General features: G+C 30.3%; 1 protein-coding gene across 1 annotated transcript in view; it reads right to left on the reverse strand.

The window, feature by feature from the left end:
• Window positions 1-1,255: 1,255 nt before the first annotated feature.
• LOC121117722 (uncharacterized) overlaps window positions 1,256-26,608 on the reverse strand; it is a 106,413-nt gene continuing 81,060 nt past the window's right edge. The window contains exons 4-12 of the mRNA XM_040712203.2: window positions 18,858-18,942; window positions 7,073-7,164; window positions 6,041-6,591; window positions 4,719-5,047; window positions 4,020-4,228; window positions 3,740-3,951; window positions 3,548-3,665; window positions 2,365-2,493; window positions 1,256-2,301 (exon numbers count right to left, since the gene is read on the reverse strand). Of these exons, the coding sequence (XP_040568137.1) occupies window positions 1,730-2,301; window positions 2,365-2,493; window positions 3,548-3,665; window positions 3,740-3,951; window positions 4,020-4,228; window positions 4,719-5,047; window positions 6,041-6,591; window positions 7,073-7,164; window positions 18,858-18,942 (2,297 nt within the window). The 3' untranslated portion in view covers window positions 1,256-1,729. The remainder of the gene's footprint in view (window positions 2,302-2,364; window positions 2,494-3,547; window positions 3,666-3,739; window positions 3,952-4,019; window positions 4,229-4,718; window positions 5,048-6,040; window positions 6,592-7,072; window positions 7,165-18,857; window positions 18,943-26,608) is intronic.

Consider the following 26,608-nt stretch of genomic DNA (forward strand, 5'->3'; position numbering starts at 1 on the left):
AAATAGTAAATATTATTAAGATAATTTATGAAAGTATTATAACGTGTGCTTATAATAGTAAGTTCAAAATTTTCTTTAAAAATACAACTAAAAAAAAAATTATAAGGACAAATGATACGATATAGAAGTTATTAATATATAATAAATAGATTCAACAAATTATTAGTGACACTTTCCATATACAAAATTAAATGAGACATTTTTATACAGAAATAAACATTCTTATTAGCAGAATATAATATGCATTGGAAATACAGACAAAACTATCGAAAAAAAGAGAGGCTCATTACCTTCCACTCGTTTTCGAATGACGAAATAGGCACACATGTAATAAAGAAATCCATGGTCCAGGTTATATAGGTTTGATTATTCGGAATTATCCATATAGATTATACATCACAAAATCCACCTTATAAATGGAATTGTGATTGAGATAAGTTATTTCGACGTTATATAAATCAAGGAAACTGAAGGACTCTTATAAATGAAATATTTTTCTAAGAGTAAGAGACGAAGCAGAGTTGATTGAAGAACAAAAAATCTTCAAAGTTTCAATGAAGGAGTAGTGGATGGAGGATGAGAACTCTTCTGTTCCTTACTTGGGCTTTCAGTGGATTATTCTGTTTTTTTATGGAACTCATTAGTACTTATAGCAGTATACGATTATTCCGTAGAAGATTTGGAGGAATTTATGTATATTTGAACATAGAGGCAATGATTCACGAAATCAGAAGTCACTATCACAGACCTTGAAAGGGAAGAGGCATCTGCAAAATGAACGATCCTTCAATTAAAGAAGATGAGATCTATCGAGTGAGGCACACAAAAACGAGATTCCTTGAACAGAACATGAAGAGAGGATCAGAATGAGTGTTGCTAAGATAGCCAAATGCAAAAATATGAACTCCGAGAAAGATGGAGATCCAATTAAATGAAATCCAAAAAATTAATTATATTCAATATTACTAAGTTATGTGACCAACTATTGTCTTTATTAGAGGTAGATATTGTACAAAAAATATTTAAATCATGAAAGAAAAAAGGGAAATTTACCAACTATTTTCCTTTTCTAATCTCAAAACAGCAATTTATTTGAAAGCCTATCTTTAATAATAATAAGTAACAGCTACCAACAAGAAAAGTACAGCAGGCTAGAAACTATCGTATGTTTTTGTTTTTTTTTACATTTTTTTCCTTTTGACAGTCGAGGGTGCAAGTGGATAAAAAGCTTGACGTAGAAGTTTTATAAAAAATGTAATGTTTAATCGTATTTTTATTTCAATATAATTAAGTTGTTTGTTAAAATACATGTTAACGTATTAATTAATAATAATAATTTATAATATCTATTCAAAGTTATAGACTATGCATATGATTATATATATATTTTTTGAATTTATAAGCAAATTTTAACTGTTTTATCAAAATGTTTTCATTTATAAAAATTAGTTAATAAAATACACATTTCTTTAGGCTTGTAAATATTGACTAAGTATTTCTTTTTCTTTCCTTATAAAAATGAACTCAAAAGAACTTTGAGATAACTTGATTATGCGTGATTAGTCAGTCGACAACTCATTTGGTTAAATATAAATAAATAAATGTAGGGGTCCCTAAATATTTTTTTTTTTTTGGTACCTACAAATCATAATGATATTGTTCGAAAACGATGCATTCAAATATTACATTATTAAATTATCAGGATTTATATATTTTTTTCGTCGTCTTATTAGAGGTCTGATATGATATCCTCCTCTTCTTTCTTGTATTTCATTTGACTTAAAGCGGATTCAATTTCTACTTTGATATTTCTGGGATATGACTGATCAGTAGACAACAACGGTGTCTTTTTAATATCAGAAGTGCGATGAAAAAAGGAGTTTAATGATTCTAAATTAGATCTTAGTCCTGGACTTTGTATATAATTGCACTCATCTAATGATTTTGTTTTCTTCTCTCCTTTCTCGTAAAATCTTTTGATAGTCCCATCTTTCTCAAAAGATGTAATAAGTTGAGTTTCATTTGAGGTAGTAGACCTTCCATTTGAACCACCACCATTAGGAGTTCTTAAAATGGGAGAAAGATTCTCAAAGGAACCACGGGGAGTTGGATCGTCGTCTACAGAAACGTTGTCTTCTGGTTGCACCAGTTCATTTACTTTAATAGTAGTTTTTTGGAAGGAAGATGATGGCGTCTCTGATGTACCAATAGATGATCTCCGAATTGGAGGGGGAGGCTTCCTACTTGACAATGGTGTTTTACATTGAGGAAGAAAACTATGTGATGGACTCAGATATTGATCTAAAAATATATATATAGGAAATAGAAACAGAAGAAGGAGTTGGTTGAAAGACTGTTATTTACCTTGCAATGGATTGGAATTGTTTCTTATGATACAAGGAATTCCGCATTGGGAATTAAGTAAAGTAGTGGTCGTTTTTGGAAGGGATTCGGTGTGATTATGTGAAGGAGATGAATTGGAGGAACATTTGGCTATAAGAAATAATACAAAATTGAAAAATAAAATAAAATTGTATTTAGTGGGGTTAAATCCATGGCAAATCAACAAGTTTAAAATAGCAAACATGGGCATTTTCTTCTGAAATCTAATAAATTCCACATTTTTGAATACTATCACAAAAGTTATAGTTTGTTTTAAAGTGAAGACATACCATTTCATCAAAAATTGCACCTTAAATAACTTTTAAAATATTGATTTTTAAAGATGTTTTGCTTGAAATATTTTGAATATTTATTCTATCAAGGCTTATTGATAGTATATAAAATGTGACTATCTGTAGACCACAAAAACAGGAATTTTGACGAATAAAAATTATTTTCATGTTTTTCTAGTTAAAATCGTTCAGGAACACTCCATCTCAATACAAGGGCAAAATTTGTTGATTAGTAAAATTCTTAATCTTTGATTTCTACATAGTCATAACTTCTACAAAATGAGTTTTTAAAATATTCTTTTAAAAAAAATCCTAAAAAACACTGGATATTTTGTGATAATGGGAGCAAAAGAGGACATTGCCATGATATTTGGTATTTTGAAACATTAATCTTCAGTTTAAAGTGTTCTAATATAAGGATGTAGTTCTCAAGATTGGCCTTGACCTAGTCTGGATTCTTTTGAGAACCGGGTACACAAACTAGATTTAAATTTATGTTAGGTTACCTATATCTTGGTTTAGGGTATAGTGATCGAACATTATTCAACAAATAAATCTTCTTCGGATCAGAAATTTTCTTCAAGAACCCCAAATTCTAATAATTTAATATTTATGACATAGACAATTAGACAAAGTATACTCGTATGTTAAAATAAAGAAAAACTGAAATACTTGTTTCGTAACCTAGGTGATTCGACATGGATGGACCCAGTACATAATTTACGTTTTTGCAATTGAAATTCGAATATAAAGTGACTTTTCAGAAAATTATTTTTTAGGAGTTATGATTACATATCATGCACTGTATGCACATTTCTTAGTTAGTTAAATTGGTAATACAGCTGTCTGAAAATCATAAAAATACTCCTTACCATCGTTTTTGGAATGTTCATCCAATCTGATGATATACTGACTTCCATAACCACTCGATGAACCAAATGAATCTGAACTTGAGCCAGATCCATCTTCTTTAGAAGTAGTAGTAGTAGTCTGATGATAATAATATAATCATTGATTTATAATTAACTTTGCTTATATCAAGTTAATTGATGGAAATTACTCACACCCTCCTGCTTCTCGTTAAATGAAAGCTCTTCTACTGTAGGAGTTTTTAAATCCTCCTCTTCTCCTGCCTCATCGAGAATAAAAGACTCAAATTGTGGTGAACCAGGATCAAGGACACGTGGAATATTATTCTTTGACTTGTGAAGTGGACTAGATGATATTTTCATGCTCTGTAGATTCTTACAATTTACATACACGGGATGTGGAATCACTAGAAATAAATATTAAACAAAACAAACAATCAATTTAAGAATAAATGTATCAAATAACTTGAATTACCCATGTCCTGATTATCGGATATAAAGTTTGGAACCATTTGAAGGTTGTAAGTGGACTTGGGAGTTGCGTAGTGCGAATGATCAGGACTTGTATTAGATAATCGAACATTTTTGACTTCATAAGTCTTTGATTTAGTTGTAGATGAACCACGTGTGGGCAAGGGTGGCCGTTTACCCAGAGAATTTGTATCGTAAGTACGAGGAAGGGGGCTTGGAAAGATAAAATTTGAATGTATCAGCATGAATTATTACAATAATCGTGTTATCAAGTATAGAGATCACGTAACATTTTTTACAAAAAAAAAAATCAGCTCTAACTTTAACTAAAAGGCTCATACCAAAATGACATTAATAATAATTTTATTAAACTACTCTTATTTAAGTTCAGAATCGTTTATATCAAGAATATATATTGACACCGGAAAAAGAGGTCCACGATTTGAAAGCGATTAAATTTCGGTCTACAGTCTAACATCAAGGTCTGGACACAAATATTGGTCCAAATCGATCAAAAAAATTACTTGAGACCGAACCAAAAAAAAAAAAAAAAAAAAGGTCTTGGACTGAGTCTCAACACTAAATTTTCATGGTACTTTCTATTTTTTGTTGGGCTGTGTTCTTATGAAGAAAAAAAAATGAGGGAAAAGTGACGACATATGTACTTTTGGAAAATAATCTAAATTTAATACTCTATATCTACCTATGATTAGTTCTTTTGATAGTTGAATAAGTGCTGTATTGATTTAGTAGAGATGGTGAAGGAATTCTCTGTAAATCGTTTGTGCTCCCGGAGTTACCCAAATTGTCTTTGAAGGTTGAAGCAGATATTGGAGTCCGAGATGTTCGTTGATTAAACGATGAGGAAATAGTGTGAGGACGATTCTGATGCAATTCATTCCAAGAATGAGCAGAAGAGGGTCTCTCTACTTTGTTACCCATGAACTTGATAGGAGAAGCTGTGATTTGATGGGAAAGAGACGAGTTTGGTCTAGAGGGATTTTGTTCTTTGGAGAATTCCTCATAATCAATCTAGAAAGATAATAGAGTAATATAAAGTTTGTATCCTTTGTGATACAAGGAATATTGCCCATGGGAAAATGGTACGACATTTATTCAAATTCTATAATGGTTTGCTCATGTATTTATAAAATTAAAATTATAACTTTGTGATCACAATAGAGAAAATATGGATGTACATAGGGGAGACCTGGCCGAATTTGAATGACGAATGACAACCAAACTCGATTTATTCTAAAACTACCCAGATCAAACTTGTTTATAGTACTGCTAATCCTTCTATGTTCAATGTTTTGAGTGTGAGATGCATGTGCAAGTGCTTATACGTTGATTTTTAACTAGCCCTTGTTTAATAATACTATATTCTACTTATACTACAGTTTTCAAGAATTTCCCTGTATATTTTTAATATTTTTTAGCTACAATATAGGATTTAAATATTAGCATTGTGTTGTGATTTCGTACACAAAATGGGTAGACCAAAAAAATTACTATCATTATCTTCTTACAATACTCATATGGGTAATAAACTAGCAGTTCATCAAAATCGGCTTACAAATTCTATACCTGAGCATTGATGGGTTAAATATTGAAGAGAAGATGATTTTTATGGTTTAAAGATACATACAATACCATACCACCAGACATTTTGAGTTACTGAAAATACTTTACCAAATTTAAAAAAATAATAATGTAAAATAAAAGCAATGATAGTACAAAAATATATTTTTTGATTAAAAGTAGCCAAATAGCTATTCTTTAATATGGATCTAATTTTATCAAATTTGGCTCATAAAAAATACATAAGTGGACAAACTCATCCGGTTCCCCCTATATGGATCTATAATAAAAACATTAAGTGCATCGGAATGTGGCCTGTGCCTCTCATGTTAGACATGCCTTGTATATACCACTTTAATCTGTTCGGGATAATGCCTCAATCAAAATGATTACTTAGGAAATGGTGACCTAAATTTTTTAAAACGTCATTAGAATGGAACATACCTCACTTTGTATTGACCTCCGATGAGGTGATGCTCCGATATAATTAATACCAACTGAAGAATTATTTGCAGTTGAATCAGAAACAAGGGAATTCATTGAACTATTTCTAGACCCCATATAAGGCGTAGATGGTGGAGTAGCCAGATATAAACTTGAAGTTTCCTCTGTACTATTATTTACTTTAGCATTAACGAAGTCCTCAATGATTAGATCCGTAGATTCCTCCAAAGAAGCAGTACGATTTAATTTCTCCATGATGTTTTCAATTTGTTGGATTTCAGTCAGCATAGAAAGCTCCTCATTCAACACAGGTTTAAGGAATGCCACAAAAGTACAGAAGCGATTGTGATCCTCAAGTAGAATACGTCTTACAGCACTTCTCTCCGTTTTTTCAAACGTTCTAAAATTAGAATTGAGATCCTTGGAACATTGATCAAATAAACGTTGAACACTTGGATCCGGCATTCCGCCTTTTTCTTTTTTCAATTTCTTTCTGAGTCTTACAACCTGATCAAATTTTTTCTTAATTTGACTTCGATTCTTCTTATAAGCTAAATATTAAAGTTTTTACTAAAGAAACAAGGTTTATATATTGACACACCAAGAAAAAAACAATCTAAAATGATTTTTCTCAAAATGAAACTTTGAAAACATTTGTATTTTTCGACGGACTATCGTCGATTCCTTTCAACAAACTATCTAATTTGTTTGCAAAGGCACTGCAAATGGTACTTAAAGTAAAAAACATTTCTTGTCACCAAAAAAATAATTAGAAAATGATATACTTTGTTTCAGAGACACTATCGGGCCCAAATTACGATTTACAAACTTAATTAAAGATGCTAAGCTATAGTTATCATCCCAAAAATTTGAATACAAAGTATGTAGTTGACCCAAATATTTCTAAAATATTGAACTATATGTATAGATGATTAAATAAATAAACAGGGCATCTCCTTTTCTTGATTTTTATTCAAAATTGTTTTTTTTTTGTTAACGGATCATATCAAATAGGATTGAAATGTTACTTACTTTTAGAATGTTCTTTATCCAGTATGACAGCAACCTTTTTCCACTCCTCTAGCTTGCCTTGTATAGGAAGTACAAGACAATCCATTAAGGCACTGAAAAAAAAAAAAAAAAAAAAAAGCAATAAACTGATAAAATACCAAAAGATATCGCTTACTCCATCATCTATTATTTATTAAATGAAAATATATTTTCTAATATTCTTCCCCAACATTAAGGGCCCCAAATATTTTATTTCCTTTTTAAATTTATGTATTTATAAGAAAGAAAAAAAATAATATTGTGCACTATTAATGAATAAATAAACTTTAAATACCTAAATATTTAGAAATGCACTCATGATTTATAAAAGTTGTTAACCTATTTACCGTATAATTAAAGAATAAAGATGTCGAGTTTAGTCTAAAAAATAGACCGATTAGATATGATATAATTTTCAGTTTGTATCTCTTTATTTCAAATTCCACTTTTTTCCCCTCCACATAAACCTATAAGTGGCGGAACGTACTTGTTAGCTCGAGTAGATGTTTTGTCTTAAGTAATCCCTTTTCTTCAAGCAACATCTCACTTTTTATGATATCATAGATGAAGCTTCAGATACAAGGTAATTTTTTCACACCAAATGCGCCTATTTCCCCTTCTTAAAATAATTATTTCTTCCCTTCCAAGAATTCACTTTTTTATTTTAGTTATAATGGTGGGCATGACCATTTATATAGCAAAGTTGTAGTCTACTCGGCACCCTAAGCAGACAACAAAGTTATCACTTACCCAAGATATTTGTGCTAATATTGAACAAGTGGTCTTCGTTTTGCAACTTGGTTTATAGCTTCGCCTCAACTTATAGATACAAGTTTGATTTCCATAGTAGACAGTAGATAAAAAGATGACGTCTCTAAATAAAATGAATGGATTTTTAATAAGGTCCTATAAAGACAGGATTTACAATGCTGCATATCAGTTGAAAACAGCAGTGGTTCGTAACCAGGTGGGGGGGGGGGACGATTTTACGAGAAGAGCCAAGGGAAGCAGCTCCCACCCAAAAGAAGACCTATCTATCCATGTTGATAGCCTAAATTATATATATCTTCTCAAATTGTTTAAATGTTTGTGATTATGACAAGTGGCAAATTAAACAAAAAATGAACTTGGATGAGTTAAATAATTTTTTCCCCTCAAATTTAAACTCTTACTCTGAAGACTTTTCCACCTCAGAAAAGTAATAAAAAAATCTTCACAGACTATGAAGGGTGAAAATCCTTTGAGGCAGAGGGCAAACAAAAGGATTTTCAGCAAGTTGGTATGTTATTCTTATAATTCTTAATGAAAAATCCGAAGAAATATCCTTTTAAAAAACAAGATTGAAAATTTGTCTTTTTAGAATAAGGGAGGGGGAACAGATTTATTAATGATGTTTTAAGGGGAGATTCACTCAAAAAGTTTGAGAATTATTTATTGGTTTTGAGCTTCCTGACCAATAACTAAAAATGTATCTCCATGGTCCTACGCTAAGCAGCTTTATCTGGTATTAAGGCTACGAAGATGCAAAATGTTTACGTTGACGATATTGACCAAAAGTGAGGAGACTTATAAATTTATATTCTCTGGTCATTATGTTTTTTTCTTTAAAAAGGGATAAACACGGGAAAAGATATTTATGCAGCATTACATGTCAGCATTTTTTATTCTAGGGGTTTACATAGAGTTTTAACAATGCGTATCTTATTATTATTATTATTTTTTTGCAAAACTATGCTATAATTAACAAATCAATAAAATTATGAAAGTCACGATTTGATTTTTATTGCATCTTTCCCAACCTTTTATTACCTCTCCAAATTAGAAATTGAGGCTGCATTTTGTTGTGAGTTGTCAAGTTTTACTTATATCAAGCAATCAACGTTCAAAATACAGATAACGGAAGATCTGAATATGGTTTTTTCAAGCTGTGAAAAATTCCCAGCAATACTTTTAAAATAATAGTTACATATAACTCAGAAATATTGGCTAACTAACAAATGGTGTTGAGCCTTTTTCTCTTTCTTTTTCGAGGAACGGTTGGGAAATGGAATAAAAGTAGAAATATAACAATTATATGCGACATCCTCATTCTGGAATTCAACCATTATGAAGTCAAGGTAAGCAAACAAATTTATAAGAATAAAACCCTTTTACTATATATATGTTATAATATTTATTTCGCCATAGAATAAATTTAAAAAGTTCTTATTCGAATTAAACAAATTAAAACGGATAAACTTACAAATATTTAAAATTTAATGACTCTAAAAGAGATTACGCTTTTTCTCGAATCATGATTATAAATAACATATTATATGTATATTAAAAAATAAAAATATCACATTGTCTTACTCAACGTTTACAAGTTACAATAACGCAACCTTTGACATTTTTCAACCATTAGATAAAGTTTTCTAAATGTTTATTTTTAATGGCTCATTTTTGTATCAACTATTACACTAATCTCTCGCATAACTTTAGGTCTAGTCCAATGCAGGAATAACTGAATAGTATTAATTTAAAAGGAAGAAACACCTCATTGACGTATAAGGGGATCGAGTTTCCCCCTTTTTTTTTAAACCAATAAATTGGGACAGGGCTTAACTGATCTGTATCATACCCTTATTTGCATTATATATTATTTATCATTTTAGAGTAAAGTCAAATAAGCTTTAAAAAAATAAAATAAAGCAACAGCCCATGAAAGCTCCAATATAAAAAGATAAAGTCACAGAATATAAATTAGATTTTTCTTTCTACGTGGTCAAAATATAGATATATATTCATTTATTTATGTGGCGAAATATGTTTTTCCTTTTACAAAAATGAAATAAAATAATGGAAAATCCTTCATATTACTCTTTTATCGTCAAAATATGAGTTCGTTGACATTTTGAAAATGATTCTACAAAAATGTATGACACCGTGGTACTCGATTATAATTCGTTCAAGAACTTTTACCGATAAACAAATTAGATGTATGAGAATCTTTTATTTTCGCAACTTTCTTTATCATTTAGAGATAGAATTTAAAAAAGAAAAATTTTTCGAGTTTCTTAATTTTGGGAAAATTCAAGAGACAATTAGAAATTCAATTTTGAAGCTGAAAAGCAAATTTTTTGACTTGTGAGTCGTACAAGTACACAAGTACTATTGCCCATAGATATTTGGTGGTCCATTGAGATCTGAACATTTACTAATTCAACTGGTTGAATGAAGGAAGAGTGATTGAAATTTATTAATATTTTCATATGTTAAGAGTATAAATAATTAATTATAAAACAAAACAAATCTGAGCTCTCTAGCTTACGTACAAGTCGAGAAAATGACAATTGAACGTGATCTATGAATTTCCATTTGCGCAATGCAAGCAGTTAGGCGTCTCCAGGACCACCATTTAATCGTCTGTTTGATGGTAAATGTAGCTTTGTTTGAGTAAGCAAAACAACTACGCAGTCTTCGGTTGCATAAATTACATAAATAACACCTGTCCATTCGTCAGTTCATCCTTTTTATAATTTTTTTAATCGTTTATTTGTTCAAGTATTGATAGTCCGTGAATATTCCAACTATTAATCGAATATTCTAACAGTTTTCACTTTTCCTTTCTGTTTTTGTTCATTGTAATCCCCTTATTTTGTTCTAACGTTGCTAGGTGGAGTTTAAATTAACTTTTGCTAAGCTGTGAACAACTCAACAGTTGGAAGAATTGGCTAACGACTAACAGATTTTTGTAATTTTTTGTTTCTTCTGGGACAAAAGTTTGCAAAATACAATCAAGTTAGCTATGTGTGAAATATATTTCAAATATTACTGAACGTATATAATTTGTTAAACTGGAGTACTTAAACATAATATTAGTACATTAAAATTTGGGACTTTTTTCAAGGAACGATAACAAGGACGAGGCATATTTTAAGTGATATTATATAAACCAATACAACTATAATTGTATAAAATATCACTTATTTCTATGTAAAAATACGAGGAACGTTTGGGAGAAAAGAAGCTTTGCTGTCCTGAAGTTTTATTAGATTACCTGCGAGGAGCTATGAGAGGTAAGAAATCAATACAAATACTACTCCATATCTAGAAGGATATTGACTCAAACATCGATCCTCAATTCTACTCTGAGTACAACAAGGACGTCTAAAATGCAACTAGCTCTCCAAAAAATCCTCAGTCTTACTATCCGTCCTTCATTAGCACACATACACACCCCTGGTTACTTTATATTGATATGTTAACTCTTCAAGAATTAGAGAATACTAATGATAATAACTTTGGAAAATAAAAACAATCTTCAAATTGCCAATAAGAAAAAAATATCACTCGCAATAAGGTAATATTTTATACAAGTGTAGATACAAACTTAATTAATCAAATAATCACAACCAATGGATTACTTTTCATTATTTAGTATTTCATGTAGAATCTTAACAATAGAGATGAGGTCTAATATTAATGAATTATAAATTCATTATTAGTAAACAATAATAAAATATAATAACATATTGACCAGAAATCCCAGGATTCACACATAAATGGCACTATTTTTTAGTTCATCTCATTTTCAGCTAGTACTTACCTTCAAAAGACAGCCATCAAATTTTTTGACAACCAGTTCTTTAGTTTGTGTGATATTGTGCTAAGTGTGACGTTAATTTTGTTATTTCCAAAACAGTCGATTAAGAATAATTTTGTGTGTTTTACTTTTAAACTGCTTCTTGATGGTGAAAAAGACAAAAAAAAAAAAAACACCATTAAAGCTAAGCAATGACTTGAAAAGTGTTTTAGGGGCTCTGTCCTATAAAGAGAATAAATAATAATAATAATAGTCTCAAAAAAAAAAAATTGGACAAAAAACGTGTTTTCTTTGTTAAGCCCTGGACTTCTCAGTCCATGTGTTACAGAAATGATTTGGAACAAAAAACTTTAATAAATAATCAGACCATATTATTATTAAAGTCAAAATTGAGTGAATAGAGACTTTTACTTCAATTAAAAAATTGATTCACAATATGGGCCAAGTCGAACCAATAGTAACTTTTCGAGATTTTTTTTTGAAATATAAATTAGCAATTAAAGGGGAAAAATAACTTTAAAAGTTTGTTTTCATGTCTCGAAGAGTAATGAAAATTGATCATAATAATAAAAACTATATCATTAATTTAATAAAAAGTGCTTTGAATTTTTAATGCATATATATTTGTTCTATAAACTTAAATATCATATTTTTATGAAGGGAAATGTCTCAAAGACGGTTTATAAGCTTCTTATGACCCTATTTTTTTCTTTAAAAAAATAAAAGAAAGGAAAAAGCTGTCGTTTGAAGAATGGAACTTGTTGGAACAATTGTTTATGTTTCAGTAGTTAATAGTAATATATATAAATATTTTATGAAATGAACTTTCTTTTTTAAAGTTATGTTATTCTTCTTTGAGGGGAGAGTTCAGCCGTCGAGACTAGTACAAACAAATAAATATAATGATAAATAATATATTATATATGTACTTATAAAAAGTCTCAAAGAAGTTCATTTCCACACTTTTTTGTATACGAATTTAGATCTTCTATTTATTTTCCATTGTTGTTTTTTAGAAAGGAGAAAATTAAATTTTGGTCGGGAAATTAAGTCTGAATATCAACGAGGATATCAAAAAAACAGTGTTTCTCAACTAATGGGTCGGTAGTGGAGAGGTGATCTGATCTATTACTAATAAGATAAATGTTGAAATCTTCGTGAGCATAAATCAAGTCATTACCTTTATTGTAAAAGGTAACCTTTCATACGAAAAGAAAAGATCCGTTGGAAGTTACACGATGGACATTTGGTTACCCTTTAATATTATTATTATTATTAAAATAAATTCTAAAAACAACCTATATTTTAAAGTCCCAGTCACCAAGTTTTTCAACTTATTTGACAAACTAAGTTCAAGTTTTTGAAGCTTTTTAACAAATCCTTCATAAACTGCATAGACTTGTTTTCTACTCTAAGGATAACTGACTCAGTTACAAAATGGAGAAATAGTGTTAGTGAAAAAAAAAAAAAAAAAATCAGAGTAGAGCTTATGTGCAAAAGATAAAGGGGAAAATCTTAATACAAGGGTTTTTATATCTGCAATGAATCACTAACTTTGCATTAGTTGTTTAAAGAAAAGAAACTAGAAATATGCGTTTCTTCATTATAATAAGCATAATTTATATCAAGCGTTATAATGAAATATTATATGAAACATCGAGGTTATACCTATTCTACATTTAAACCCATTCATTTGATGCCCAATTTTTTATAAGGAGCAAAAAGTCTTGAAATAAAAATAATAATTCAATTTAATATGAATATTTTATCGAGTTTTTATACAAGCATTGTCTCACTACGCATGGTAATGTTTCTCCTGATATGCAAAAGTGCGTGATAATGTGAATACAGTCCATATTGTAAAATGAAAGAGAAGTTCGTACCCTAGTTTCTCTATTATTAAAAATGTAAAATAATTGATGTATTTTTAAATCCATCTTTCGAGTACACGTTTTGCTGCCCTATTCTGTACTTTTAGTTAATCAGTCGTCACTGCTAAAGCAATAAACAACAAAAAAAGTAAATGTTTTCGGCAATTAAAATCTGTCTGCATAGGGGGTGATACTTTTTGTCATATATATTTATACAAATTGATCACCTAGGGCAAACTACATCGAAAGTTATTCTTATATGTAATGCTAAGCAAAGTGTTGAATCATTTGGGAATATTATAGCAGACACCTTTGGAGGGGGGAAGGGGAAAGAAATTGCAAAATTGCCGAGGAATTGTAAAATTAACATCATTAATATTATATAAACAAAACGTATTTTAAACTTCATCTCTCCCTTAGTGATATCCCATTTAAAATATAAAATAACATCACCTATTAAAGTAAAAAAATTTATCACAGGAATAAAAAAGTTTTTAATTAAATATATAAAATTAACTTGAATTTTTTTACTAATTGTTAGTACTCTAATTAATGGGTACAGTTTACAATCTTAGCCATGCATCATAATTTATCTTTCTATTTCGATATTGTGAACAACAGCGAGGATTCAATACAGAAAATTGAATATCAATGATTGCAACCTTTTGAATAAAAATAAAGGAGAATTTCAGCTTAACAAAGTTGTCATCATTTACAAGCCTTGAAATAAGAATGGGATCTAAACCTTTTTCGAATTAATCGAACAATTGGCCCTTAAAATGCTTGTCCAAGTAGATCTAAGATTTTTTTATGTGGAGAAGGTTGTATAATTGTTAATAATGAAGTATTTAGGAGTCGATTGATATATTCGATTGATCACGAAGGAGGATCAAATCTCATAAGCGAATGGGAAATATATATTATACAATACATACCTATTAATTAAAGTAAAAGTTGGATATCTCGAACCATGGTGATGAAATATCTTCATTTATCTCCATATTGTTTTAATAGCTGGAATGCATAGATTGTCAACAGTTGACTTGATGAATTTCACCCCTTACTTGACCCATTCATATTAACAATAACATTAATCCAAATATTATTATTTTTTTTTTAACATCTACAATTACATACATCGACACGACATTAAGAGTCACTTGTACATTATCACAATGCTATCTCGAAAACCTCAACAACTTTTAGCCAGCTGTCGATTTTCTACTTCTTTTGCCTCTGACCAGTGTTTTTAATATTCATTGGGTGAACATGAATTAGCAATTTTTCATTTTTGAATAACTCTTTATTATTCTAGGAAGCATTAGATCTCAAATAAATTCTGGTCTTACTTAAATAATTGCATTTTTGGAGAAAGGTTGAGAGATACACTGGATATTGCTATGTTTAAAGAATATATTTTTAAAATATAGGAAAAAACATCAACCTTTTCTAGACTAGAGTTTTCATCAAGTATGAAAAAACAATGCTGAAACGAGTCAATCCGATGGGGGAGGGTATTCAACCATATTTTAAGAGGCCCTAAGCTATTTATCCCCCTCCTTACTAATACTCTCGATCCATTTCTTAGAAGATTGGATTGAATTTAAAAAATTTGCACGGTAAGTATTGCAATAAAATTACTCACACCTGAAAATACTCTCTTAGGGGATGGAACAAACAAATATGTTTAGATATTTACCATAAATAATATTAAGTGAATTTATAATGTAATATCATAAAGTTTGAACAAAATACTGGTAATTTTCTACTGGACAATTGTCCTCCGGGCAGTTTTCGTAGTACCCAAAAAAGGTATATTTTTCATATAAGTTTATTTAGTGAATAAGATATTAGTAAAAACTACATATAAACCTAATACAGGAGTAGTACTATGTCGTCCAAGAACTGCAGTACAGTCCATCACTACTTTTCAGTCCGTAAAAAAGTATGGTTTTTTGATTTTTTTCCCCAAAAATTTAACATTTGAAATTTTTTCCAAAAAATTAAATTTTTGTGAAAAACTGAATTTTGAATTTTTTTCACAATAAAGTTATTATTTGAAATTTCTTTTAAACATTAAACGGCTGTTGATTTTTGAATTTTTTTGCAAAAAATTAAATTTTTTATAAATAGGTATGGATTTTTGAATTTTTTTTTTAAATTTCAATAAACCAATACATATATGTATATTTATAATCCTTCAGACGGCCCTATGTCCATCCAATTAAATCAATTAATAAATATAATTCATGTTACAAATGAGATAATAATAATCTAAAGCAAGGGAGTAGAACCATTATTAGGTTGGTAATATAAATTAAAAGTTTAATGTCAAACTTTATCAGAACTTGATTCGTACTCATATTTGTATATATATTTGTAAATTAAAGTTTGTTTGTGAGTTGCTCTTTATAAAACATTGCCTTGACAACCAAATAGGGTCAGATATGGTTTATAATATTGCTTATAACCATGCATTACTTTCTATTTTTGTGGCTCAATCATTGAGTTATCACAATGGAAAATTGAAGTATAATGATCGAAACCTAATAGAATAAATTTAAAAAAAAAAAAAAAAGGAAGAGGAATATTCTTCAAATACGTTTCATGTAGGAGAAGGAAAGGGATATCGACTCTTTCGAGATACATTCAAATCCAGATAGAAGAAACTGCTATTTTTGAGATGAAAAGTTGACTATCTGGATTTTTCTTATATCCTAAGTATATAATACCATAAAAGAACGATAATTTTTGGATACTTATGTATATAAATAATTTTGAAACTTCCTACTTCGAGGCAAACCATGAGATGTATCCATATTTATTAAAATGCGAAGTAAATGAATTTAAAAAAATAAATACACAGTGTGGACGCAAAAGCGAGTGATCAGGGAAATGTTGAATTAAGTTAGTGTAACTTTTTTATTTTTGTAGGATTTTATTTAACTTTTTTTTTTGGATACTGAGAGGTGTAGTACAGAAGCTTTATCATTCAATATGACCTTCACTGGCCTCAATGAAGGCCTCGATTCTGGCCCTACAGCTGGCGTACGCTATTCTCTTTAGGGTAGTCTGTCCACTCCTTGTCGATGGCAGTTTTGAGGAAGTCCAAAATTGGGTTGGGGTGTCGCATTGGTATTCCTCTCGATAGCACCCCACCAGAAATAGTCAAGGGGGTCGAGGTCTGGGTGGATTTTCTTGCACCTCTACAGTGTCTTCTGGTTTTTTTTTTTTTTGCTGAGGCGGTACCTTGATCTTCGGACATAGTAATTGAGGTCCAAATATTCATTAAAAGCCACACTTAGGGTCTTCAGCTCAACACTGAGGACTCTAGCTAGTCTCTTCATGCTGGTTATTGGGTAGGCATCTACCACGGCCTTCAGGGTATTGAAGGTCTCATTTCTATTTTTTTGTAGTCACCACTTCCAGAGACCTCTCGGTACCCATTCCAGTGTTTTTAACATGCTGGTTACGGAGGACTGTGCTGACATAGATCACGACAACCTTAGAGATGCCCTTTTTGCTTTCTTGGTCATCAAGGTGATAATTTACCCTTTTGTATTTGGCCAGTTGCTTGTTCATTTTTTGTCGTAGTGAGAACTATAAAATACGAAATAAGAACTGTTGGAACGGAGATCAGTTTTTACAAATCAGACTTCTTAACGAGATGAGTCGTTTGTGTACAAGATTTAATAAATAAAACTCTCATTTTTGGCTCCTCACTCTGTACAGTAAAAAAAATGTTGGTCAGCTTTCGAATTGCACCTATAAAAAGGAAACCTCCTGATGAGAATTGTTCATTCTCATGAATTCCTATCAAGTTAATACCAAAAAAGTAAGAAAAAGTTGATTTTATGCAGATTTTTTACTTTGTGTTTTTCAATCCAAATTATTTTATGTAGTAAAGAATTGTTATTTGAGACAAAGGTTTTTCTTATATCAGGTAGGTTTAAACTGAATTTAGATAATTACCTATTAAAGGATCGTGAGAGCGGATTGGAATATTGTTAAAGGTATTATTATATTGAAGAAGTTGTGAATTCGTATCTTAAGGAGTGTCGAAGGGTCTCGGAGTAGATCAATAGATGAGCTCAGAGAAGGATTACCTGGTCTACCTTGAATCATGAGAGCATCATTACTTTATTGCAAATTTTTGGGGAAAATACGAACCCTTTTCTAATTCTGCGAAAAAAACCCAGATTTGTACGATCTCCAAAAAGAAAAAAAAACAAGAAATTTGATGGTAAATCTGGGAGAGGGATTTTGAAATGTGATATGGGACTTCGAAACACGTCAGTTAACACCTTGCATAATTTTATAAAATATTCCATAATCAAGCTGTTGATATTTTCCCTCCATTCTTCCTTACAACAAAGGAGTCAGTATGACAACCACATTCATAGCGTTACTTCAATAGCAAATAAGCTTACTTCCATGGCTACCATATTGTTTTTGATGTAATTAAGAGGATGGGTTTACTGTTAATTGCCAAATGCGTTCAAATATTATTATCTAATCATGAAGTTTAGTAGCGTTTGCCTTTTTTTAAAACCCATAGATTAACAAAATGCATTCTACTAATAAAGCTGTGACTCAAATTGAGTATAAAATTGTCTGGTTCTAGGTACTTATTCGTGGATTTTATTTATTTGGCAAACAGAGCAGTGTTATTTATTCTCTAAAGTTGTAATCATTAGTCTTTAATTCTTGAGGAGAGAATATCCATGTATAAACTGTGTATGGTCATGAATCAAAAAGTGTAATACTGATGATTGGTTCAAAAGCTATAACTGTAAGTGTAGGTTGGTCTTGGGCCGTGTTGGATTTACGGTAGATAACATAGTTACTTTGTTAGAATTAGAGTGGTATTTGCGTTGATTTCATTTCTCTCAAAGCTGCTTGTAGCTAAACTAATAAAACACCTTGACATCTGAAGTGTTCTCCTCTCAAACATACTTCAAATTGTCAGGCTTACCAAGTCCATTTTCAGTTGCTTTTTTTAACAACTGGATGTACTAAAAATATACAATTCTATTTATACCATTACGTTGTCAGGAAATAAGCTGACTTTCATGGTTACTATATTGTTTAAGGGGTTCCTTTTTAATAGCCAAAGACACTCAAATAGCCTTCAATAATCATAGAGTAAAAATAAGGACAAAACCGAAATCGATTTTTTTTCTAGAACCTGACCTAGATAAAACATGTATCAATTGCAAAATGGTGTGCACTTATTCTAGAAGTTATCATTTATTTAATATTAATAAGGACGATACTCAATTAGAATAAAATTATTTGTAGATTTACTTACCCAGCAAAAGATTTCATTCTAGATTCCAAGGCTCGATGTCGTATTACAATCCGTGTCAAACAAGTGCCTATATCTCTTGTGGTACCTAAGATAAATTTAATAATAGAAGTAGGTAATTAATATTCTACAAGGAAAGCATAAAAAAGATGTTTTACATTAAATGAAGTATGTTCCTCATGCAGGAATAAAAAATCTAAATACGCAACAAGAGTAATGAGTAAACATCACAAGTCGACACTCACTTTTACTCAATTTTAAATATGATCAAACTATTTATAAAAATACATAATCTAAGCAAATTTGACATTTTAAGTACAATATTATTGGTAACCATTTATTTTTTAAATACACAAAACATTTACATAAACCTAAAAATATTAACAAGAAATAATCAATTTTTTTAGTCTTTGAAACGAGCAAGTTTGATTTTTAACTGAATATAAATCAACTTGGCATGATAGTAAATAATAATTAAGTCAAGAAGGTTGGTGTACTGACAATTTAAAAACAATCCAATTCAAAACCATTTCCGTTTATTTCTTATTTAATTTCAAATACATGGATGTATGGAGAAGAAACTGGTGACAGAGATTCTAAATAAATACATAGAGGTGACAAGATGCACAACATCTGACAAAGGGGGATTATATTTGTTTGTGTTTCTTACATTAATAATCAGAAAAGAGAAATGATGTTCAACTCTGATTGACTGATTGGCAATAAAAAGTGAACCAATGAACAGCTGGCATGGAAATTATAATACACATTTATACCCAAAGTTAAAATATTATACAGAAATACCTTGACATACGAGTTTCATTTGTTCTTAGACAGAGTTTGCAAGTCATTGCCATTTTTCCCAAAAGAAATAACTAAAAAAAACTTTTGACCAGCTCGTACCCTTAATGAATAGGAGCTTATTTCTTGTGGTGCCCCTATATCAAAGTATTACTACACCTTTGTTTCTACTCTTGCCATAACTGACGCTCATTAGTACAGACTGAAAATTTTAATCTACTTTAAGCTTACTATGCAAAACTGCCAATTGAAACTTCTTTGTCGTCTATATATATTTCAGTTTCTTTGATTGGAATACTTAGCCAATATAATCGCCGCATAACTTATCTTATTATATCTGAATCAATATGTCTTCATTACTGAAGTTATTTCGCTTTCAACACAATGACAAGTCTTGTTATTCTTTCTAGTGTTGTAAATCCTAGACACCATCAAGTGTGCGATTTTGTTGTTGTTGGCAACTTGAATTTAGTATGATTGTGTCATTCTCTAGGAAACAACATTTAAGTATCGAGTGTAATCACGAGTGTGGTGCTTATGAATAACGAAAAGTGATGCTGAGGATTTACTAGGAAGTTGTCTTTATATTAATAAACCAGTCTGCATTTTCGCTTTTGTGTCGAAAACTAATAACTCCGGACAATGCAGGGTAATACTGCTGGTACAATATAAAACTATATTTCATATTTTAAATATAATATGTTTGTTTGAAGCAATATAAGATGTGATATTTCAGATGAGCCAGATATTTTATAAAATGAGCTAAATGGATTGCAGTGATGTGTGAGTTGCCTTTTAGTCTGAGGGTCAGGTTGTGTAAATCACAAAAATACAATATCTAGTTTACCAAAATTAGTTTAATCATCACTTAATATTTAATTTTCTATTTTTTGTGGATAGTATCGGATTACATAATAAAAAAACGAATCCCTCAGACCCTACAAAAACCTGAGTACTATTATTGATAATGATAAATATGAAGAACATTATAATTGATAATATATGGGTATTATTATTTTAAAATGAATTATTTCTACTTAAAATACTTATTATTTAATTATAGGATCCCGTAATTTTAACATTTATTTCCCGGGCTGAAAGATAATTTAACGGGAAATGTGAACCCTCAATACTTATGAAAAAACAAAATATATCCTAATACATTCAAAAAAAGTTACAAACTTGATGTTCAAATAATACATTTTATATCCAAAACAACCTTTTAAATAAGCCTTAGTAATAACAGCCGTCTGGTTTAAAATATAAAAACAAACTTTTTTATTTCATTTGTACACTTTAAAAAGAATCTTAATTTCAAGTGATGTTATTTTTATTACTTCTTGATACAAACAACATTAATTTATAACTTCTCTCCAATGGTAGGGGATATAAAATTAGTAACAATGACTTTAATCATATTAACTTTTAAAATTGATTTTTCTCTAAGAAGCTAAATACATATTAGGGTGATGCTGTGTCCCCAACATTATGAGAATCAGCGAAACCAAATTTTGGTACTGTGGCTAAGTAAGTAGAACACAAATACAAAAGTTTAGCAACTTTAGTTAACGTTTACCTATAGCACAATTGCAATTTCTAAACACGTATGAAGCAAAAAAAATGTTATGCGCGTTACTTAAAAAACTTTTTGTTTTATAATAAAATATTTCTATGAACAATGAAAGTTTATCGTGTTTTATAATTCTTTTGTGACTCTGGTTTCCTTGATTGTAGAGGATAATAAGTTATCGCGCATGAACCGTTTATTAGATCAAGAATACATTATTAAGTCTTCCTTTTATGTCTCAACCCCCCTGAACAATGTTCTGTAAGTTAGCATTTTTTCTAGTTTGGCCCAATAAGTCTTGCACTATCTTTGCCCCTCTTTCTGCTCTATCGTTAACCACAAACAAGTTATCAAGTTTCTTACATCCTCCCTCCTTAATTTCTCTAAGTTTCCCACATAAAATAGCAGAACTTGATTCCATGTTGGGAGTTTAGATCTAGTTATCTTGATATGTTTTGGGTCCTGGCGCCTCAATTAAAATATACAAACGAGAATCCGAACATCTAGTGCAGATATTAAGTAACTAATGCGATACACAACAAAATAATGAGAAAGGCTAAAAACTAGTTTAACTTAATACTCAAATATTGACTAATGCTACTTATGAACAATCCATGCCCTGTGTATACAAATTTGTCACTCAGTAGTAATACATATTTGAAACAAAGGAATATATTTTTATGAACTACACAGTAGAATTTGACATATTTATTTGTAATTGTGTCTGCATATGTGTATGTTAAAATATAAATACAATATTTACATTATAAATTTATATTGATATTATATTCATAGGATAATTAGTAAGAAAAAAAGGAAGACAGGTTGTATATTTTTTTATTTTCTGTACTGAAGTTAAATTATGTCTTCTTTATTTAACTAACGGTCTAAGCGAGATAACTTATTACTTTCTACTATCAAGGAAACTAGAGTCACAATTTTTTTTATAAAAACAAATTTATTTTTATTGTTCATAGAAATATATTATTAAAATACATCTTTTTAAAGTAAAGTTAAGCAAACAGTTTTTGCTTCATACGTATTTATAAATTGCAATTGTGCTAGAGGTAAACAAACGTTAACCAAATTAGCTCAAACTTACTCAACTTACATAGTCGCAGTGCAAAATTAAGTTCTGCAGATTCTGAAAAGGATTTATAATTTCAGGGGGAACTGCATCACTTACATACATATGTGTAGAATATTGAGGGTCATCATGAAAAAAAATAATAATAAGAGATTACGGGTATAAGTATTTAAAAAGTTGCCTTAAAAAAAATATAATAAAACCTTATAAAAACATCGATTAGTCATATATCCCCCACATACTACTCCCAATTTGGTCGAAAGGATTCCCTATCCAGTAAAGCTCTGCTATTATGAACTCCTTCATAAACCACGTGGTTTTATTTTTACATAACTTTTACTCCTACCTTATGTGCAAGGTTAATAGAAATATAAGATTAGAACATCATGTAATCGGTCTTGCTAGAATTTTCAATTGTATGTATCGTACCGACTCCTGGCAAGATATGCAGATTTTGACAAAATACGCAACCACTCAGTCTATGACGTCACTATTGCTAGAATTTTCAATTTAATTTATCGTTCCAACTGCTGGGCCAGAAAAACAGATTTTGAGAAAGCACGTAACCACTCCTCAACGTATACCGAGTAGTCCATTAAAATCTGAACACTTTGAATTTTAAACTTCAACAATATAAAATTAATTAATTAACAATAGAATTATTATAAAATTAATAATATAAATATATGTGTGCCAGAGCTCTCTTAATAAGTAATGTAGCCGTCCTTAGTGGTAATGATAGCTTCTATGTGGAGGCAGAACGCCTAGTACCCACTGCAAATGTAGTCCTCTGTCATGGCATCCCACTGCTGGCTGACTAGGTGTTTGGATTACAGAAACTTCTTCTCGACATGATCCTAAAAGGTGTAGTCGAGAGGGATCCCATCAGGGCTGCAGGGAGCCAAAACGGTAAAAAAGAGATCAGAGTTAGTCTGTTTGTGTTTATAAATACAATCAGAATACTAAACTTCTTGTTGATGCATTGAGTGCTAACTTCACATACAAAGATTTGCTGAAACAATTAGTTTGCTGCATTGATAGCAAAGACTGTATGTCTGGCAGGTGTGAAAATTGCCCAGACCAAGAAAATTTGAATAAATTTCTTACTGACTTTTTTGCCAAGTTTGATGATAATTACGAAGTTTTCTATACTCAATGGACTATACTGCGAGATCAACTCTTTCAAAAATTGTTTCTGATGTGCCATGCTTTATTATGAAGCTAATTGAATCTTTAGAAGAACTAAGACCTCATTCCTTCATTTCTAGGGGACAGTCTATAAATTTTAATCAGCTGAAACAAGATTTAGATAAAGTTAGTGTTGTCTTTTTGGGTGATTTTGCTGAAAATTATTCGTTTGTGGTTCAAGATGAGGTACAGAGTTTTTATTGGAACAACCTCATATGTACACTCCATCCAGTTGTAATTTACTACCGAAATGCAAATAATATTCTTTCTCACATGTCGTACAGCATGCTCTCTGATGACAACATGCATGAATTGCATTTTGTGTACAAGGTTTTAGATATTATCATCAATGATCGCAATACAAAAATTATGTTGAGGATGATTCATTTCTTCACAGATGAGTGTGCTGGACAGTACAAAAATAGAAAAACGCTTTTTAATCTCTGACAGTCTGAACATAAATTTGGGTTGAAAGCTCATTGGTACTTTTTTGCGACATCTCACCGTTTATCTCAATAAGACAACATAGGTGAGACTGTGAAACAACTCATTACAGCAGAAAGTCTAACTAGACATTACAACAACCAGATTTTGGCAGCAGAAGATATGGTTAAGTTTTCTAAAAGTTATATACCTAATGTGATATTTAAGCTTGTTCATCAGAAGGAAATGAACCAACTCCACACTCTTCACACTAATCAGTGTGGAAACATTGAAGATTCCATTCCTGGTACAAGATATTATCGTCATTTCATTCCACTGAGTCGTGAGTAAATTGGAGCTAAACGATGCAGTGAAGATGTTGAATTTGCTCGTACTTACAACTTGAATGAATTGTTCTGTCTGGAAGAAGAGATTGTTGTGGGATCATATGCTGCTGTAATGTATGATTAGTTTTGGTGGATTGCCTTGATCCTTCAGAAAAATTATGCTGAATGTGATGTTTGACCCATCTCAATTCTTTCATTGGCCTGAACGTGAAGATATATGCTTCATACCAAATGATTGTGTGCTTAAGTTGATTGAGGTACTAAAAGTTTTAAACTCATGACGAAACTATTCCATTAATGATAAAGAAAAGTAGGTAATAATCAATAAATTCAACCTAGTTTTAAGAAAACAATAACCTCATTATATTTATCAAATTGTAATTATTCTATAATTTGTTCTATGGTATTAAAAAGTATGAACAAGTTTCATTTAGTTGATACTACACATTGTTGAACTACTTTTTTAGTGTTTTGATTTGAACTTTTTCTTATGAAAACAAATCAAAGATTGCATGAAATGATAAGTTAAAACTTTCTAACAAACTGGTGCTGATCTCCAACTATTATTTACCTATAACATTATATGAAAAATATAATTACTAAGCATAATATATTCATTAAAATATAAATAATGTAATATATGTATATCTTATAACAAGCACATGGCAAGTACATAATTTAGGTCTCAACTTCAATCTTGAATTATGCAATAACTACACATTTCTCCTTCATAATATTTTCCAAACATTTACTTTTGGATTTGAAGATAAAAGTTTCATAAAAAAAACTTAAATTTTTTTAGGGGTGTTTTGAGATAATGACCATAAAAGGGGGTGCGGTCAATAAATCCGAAATCATTAATGACCGATCATTTCCTTTACTTTATAGAGGTAATAATGTAGTTTTTCAAAATCTACATAAAAAACTGATGAGACATGCTTATTTTTCTTTCTTTATGACTATTCCTTGACACAATAATGTCACTTTTAGTTTTTGGCGTACTGTGTAGTCAGACCATAATATTGGAAACCGGCCCTTAACAAAATCGTAAATATCTCTGGAACCGTCCATGCAAATGAACTAAAAATTTGGCTCAGCTATCACCGCATAGTTTCCTAGCACATATTTGAAAATGAAGAAAGTTGGAGAACCTTGGTTCATAACCCTTATTGATTTGACAAGGATTTACTCATTAGTAAGTGCTCAGATTTCAATGCACCATCCGATTTGTTAATGGTGTGCCTGTCCTTATTTAGGACTAAAGACTGAAGTCCCATACAGTTAAGTCCCAGTCTAGTCCTCGATATCAGTCCTAAAACTTATTAAGCTCAGTTATTGATGACGTAACTCCACTTTATTTCTACTTTTTAATCACTTCTAGTACTGACACCCTTACCCCTATATGAACGAAATTAAGATCCACTTTGTGTAAAAAATTGAAAGTTTTATTTTTTTTACATAGTATAAACCTCATTAAAAAAATGTTTATTTGAAAAAATATTTTGATATCCTATCAATGATTTTCAATTGGCTTTCTTTTTAAAAGTACAATTCAATTATAATGAACTCTTGTTGTTTTTTTCATAATATACATGCCTATTAAAAAACTACTCTAAAACTAAAGTTATTTAATTTTCTATTTATTCTGAAAATATATATTAGCAGCTAAATATAAATTTGGTGACTTTAAAAACATTTAGATTTACAATTAAACTATCCACTATGAAATTGAAGGAAGCAAAGCCTTTCTGCTACTAAGCATAATGGGATTTTGCATTAACTGTATTGTCATTTAGTTTTCATGTACATAATATTTCGGTATGTTTATAACACTGTTTTGTAGAAAGGGACTCAGGAAAATGAGATACGAACTTTGGTTTGAGGAATAACTTTGACTCTATTACCAAGTCGTTTCCTTCGATTTGTAAATTGAATTTCCATATTGCTATTTGATGAACGACCGGCTCCTTTTATTTGAAGTATTTCCTTGGAAAAGAAGTCATCCAGCATCTTTGTTTATAAATGTATGAAGATCATTTTGTTGATTGGAAGGAATACTAAGCTTAGCATAATCTCTTCTGTATAGGTGTCAGCAGTTTATAATAGTCACGTCGAGTAAATGAAAAACAGTTTTTAGATATGCCTTCTTTATTCAGACATGGATTCTGTATAGACCTATATGATAATCCATCAAATCGACTCCCCCCATAAATGAATCGTGAGTCTTAATGATGGAGGGGCATGGCACAGTTGCGAACTTTTAGTATTTTCTGATGTACCGGGGTTGACTTTGATAATTGGTTGAGCTGAAGCAAAGGTGGAAATCATGTTTACATATTTA

This window comes from Lepeophtheirus salmonis, chromosome 5 (assembly GCF_016086655.4).
Source record: "Lepeophtheirus salmonis chromosome 5, UVic_Lsal_1.4, whole genome shotgun sequence".
Lineage (NCBI taxonomy): Eukaryota > Metazoa > Arthropoda > Copepoda > Siphonostomatoida > Caligidae > Lepeophtheirus > Lepeophtheirus salmonis.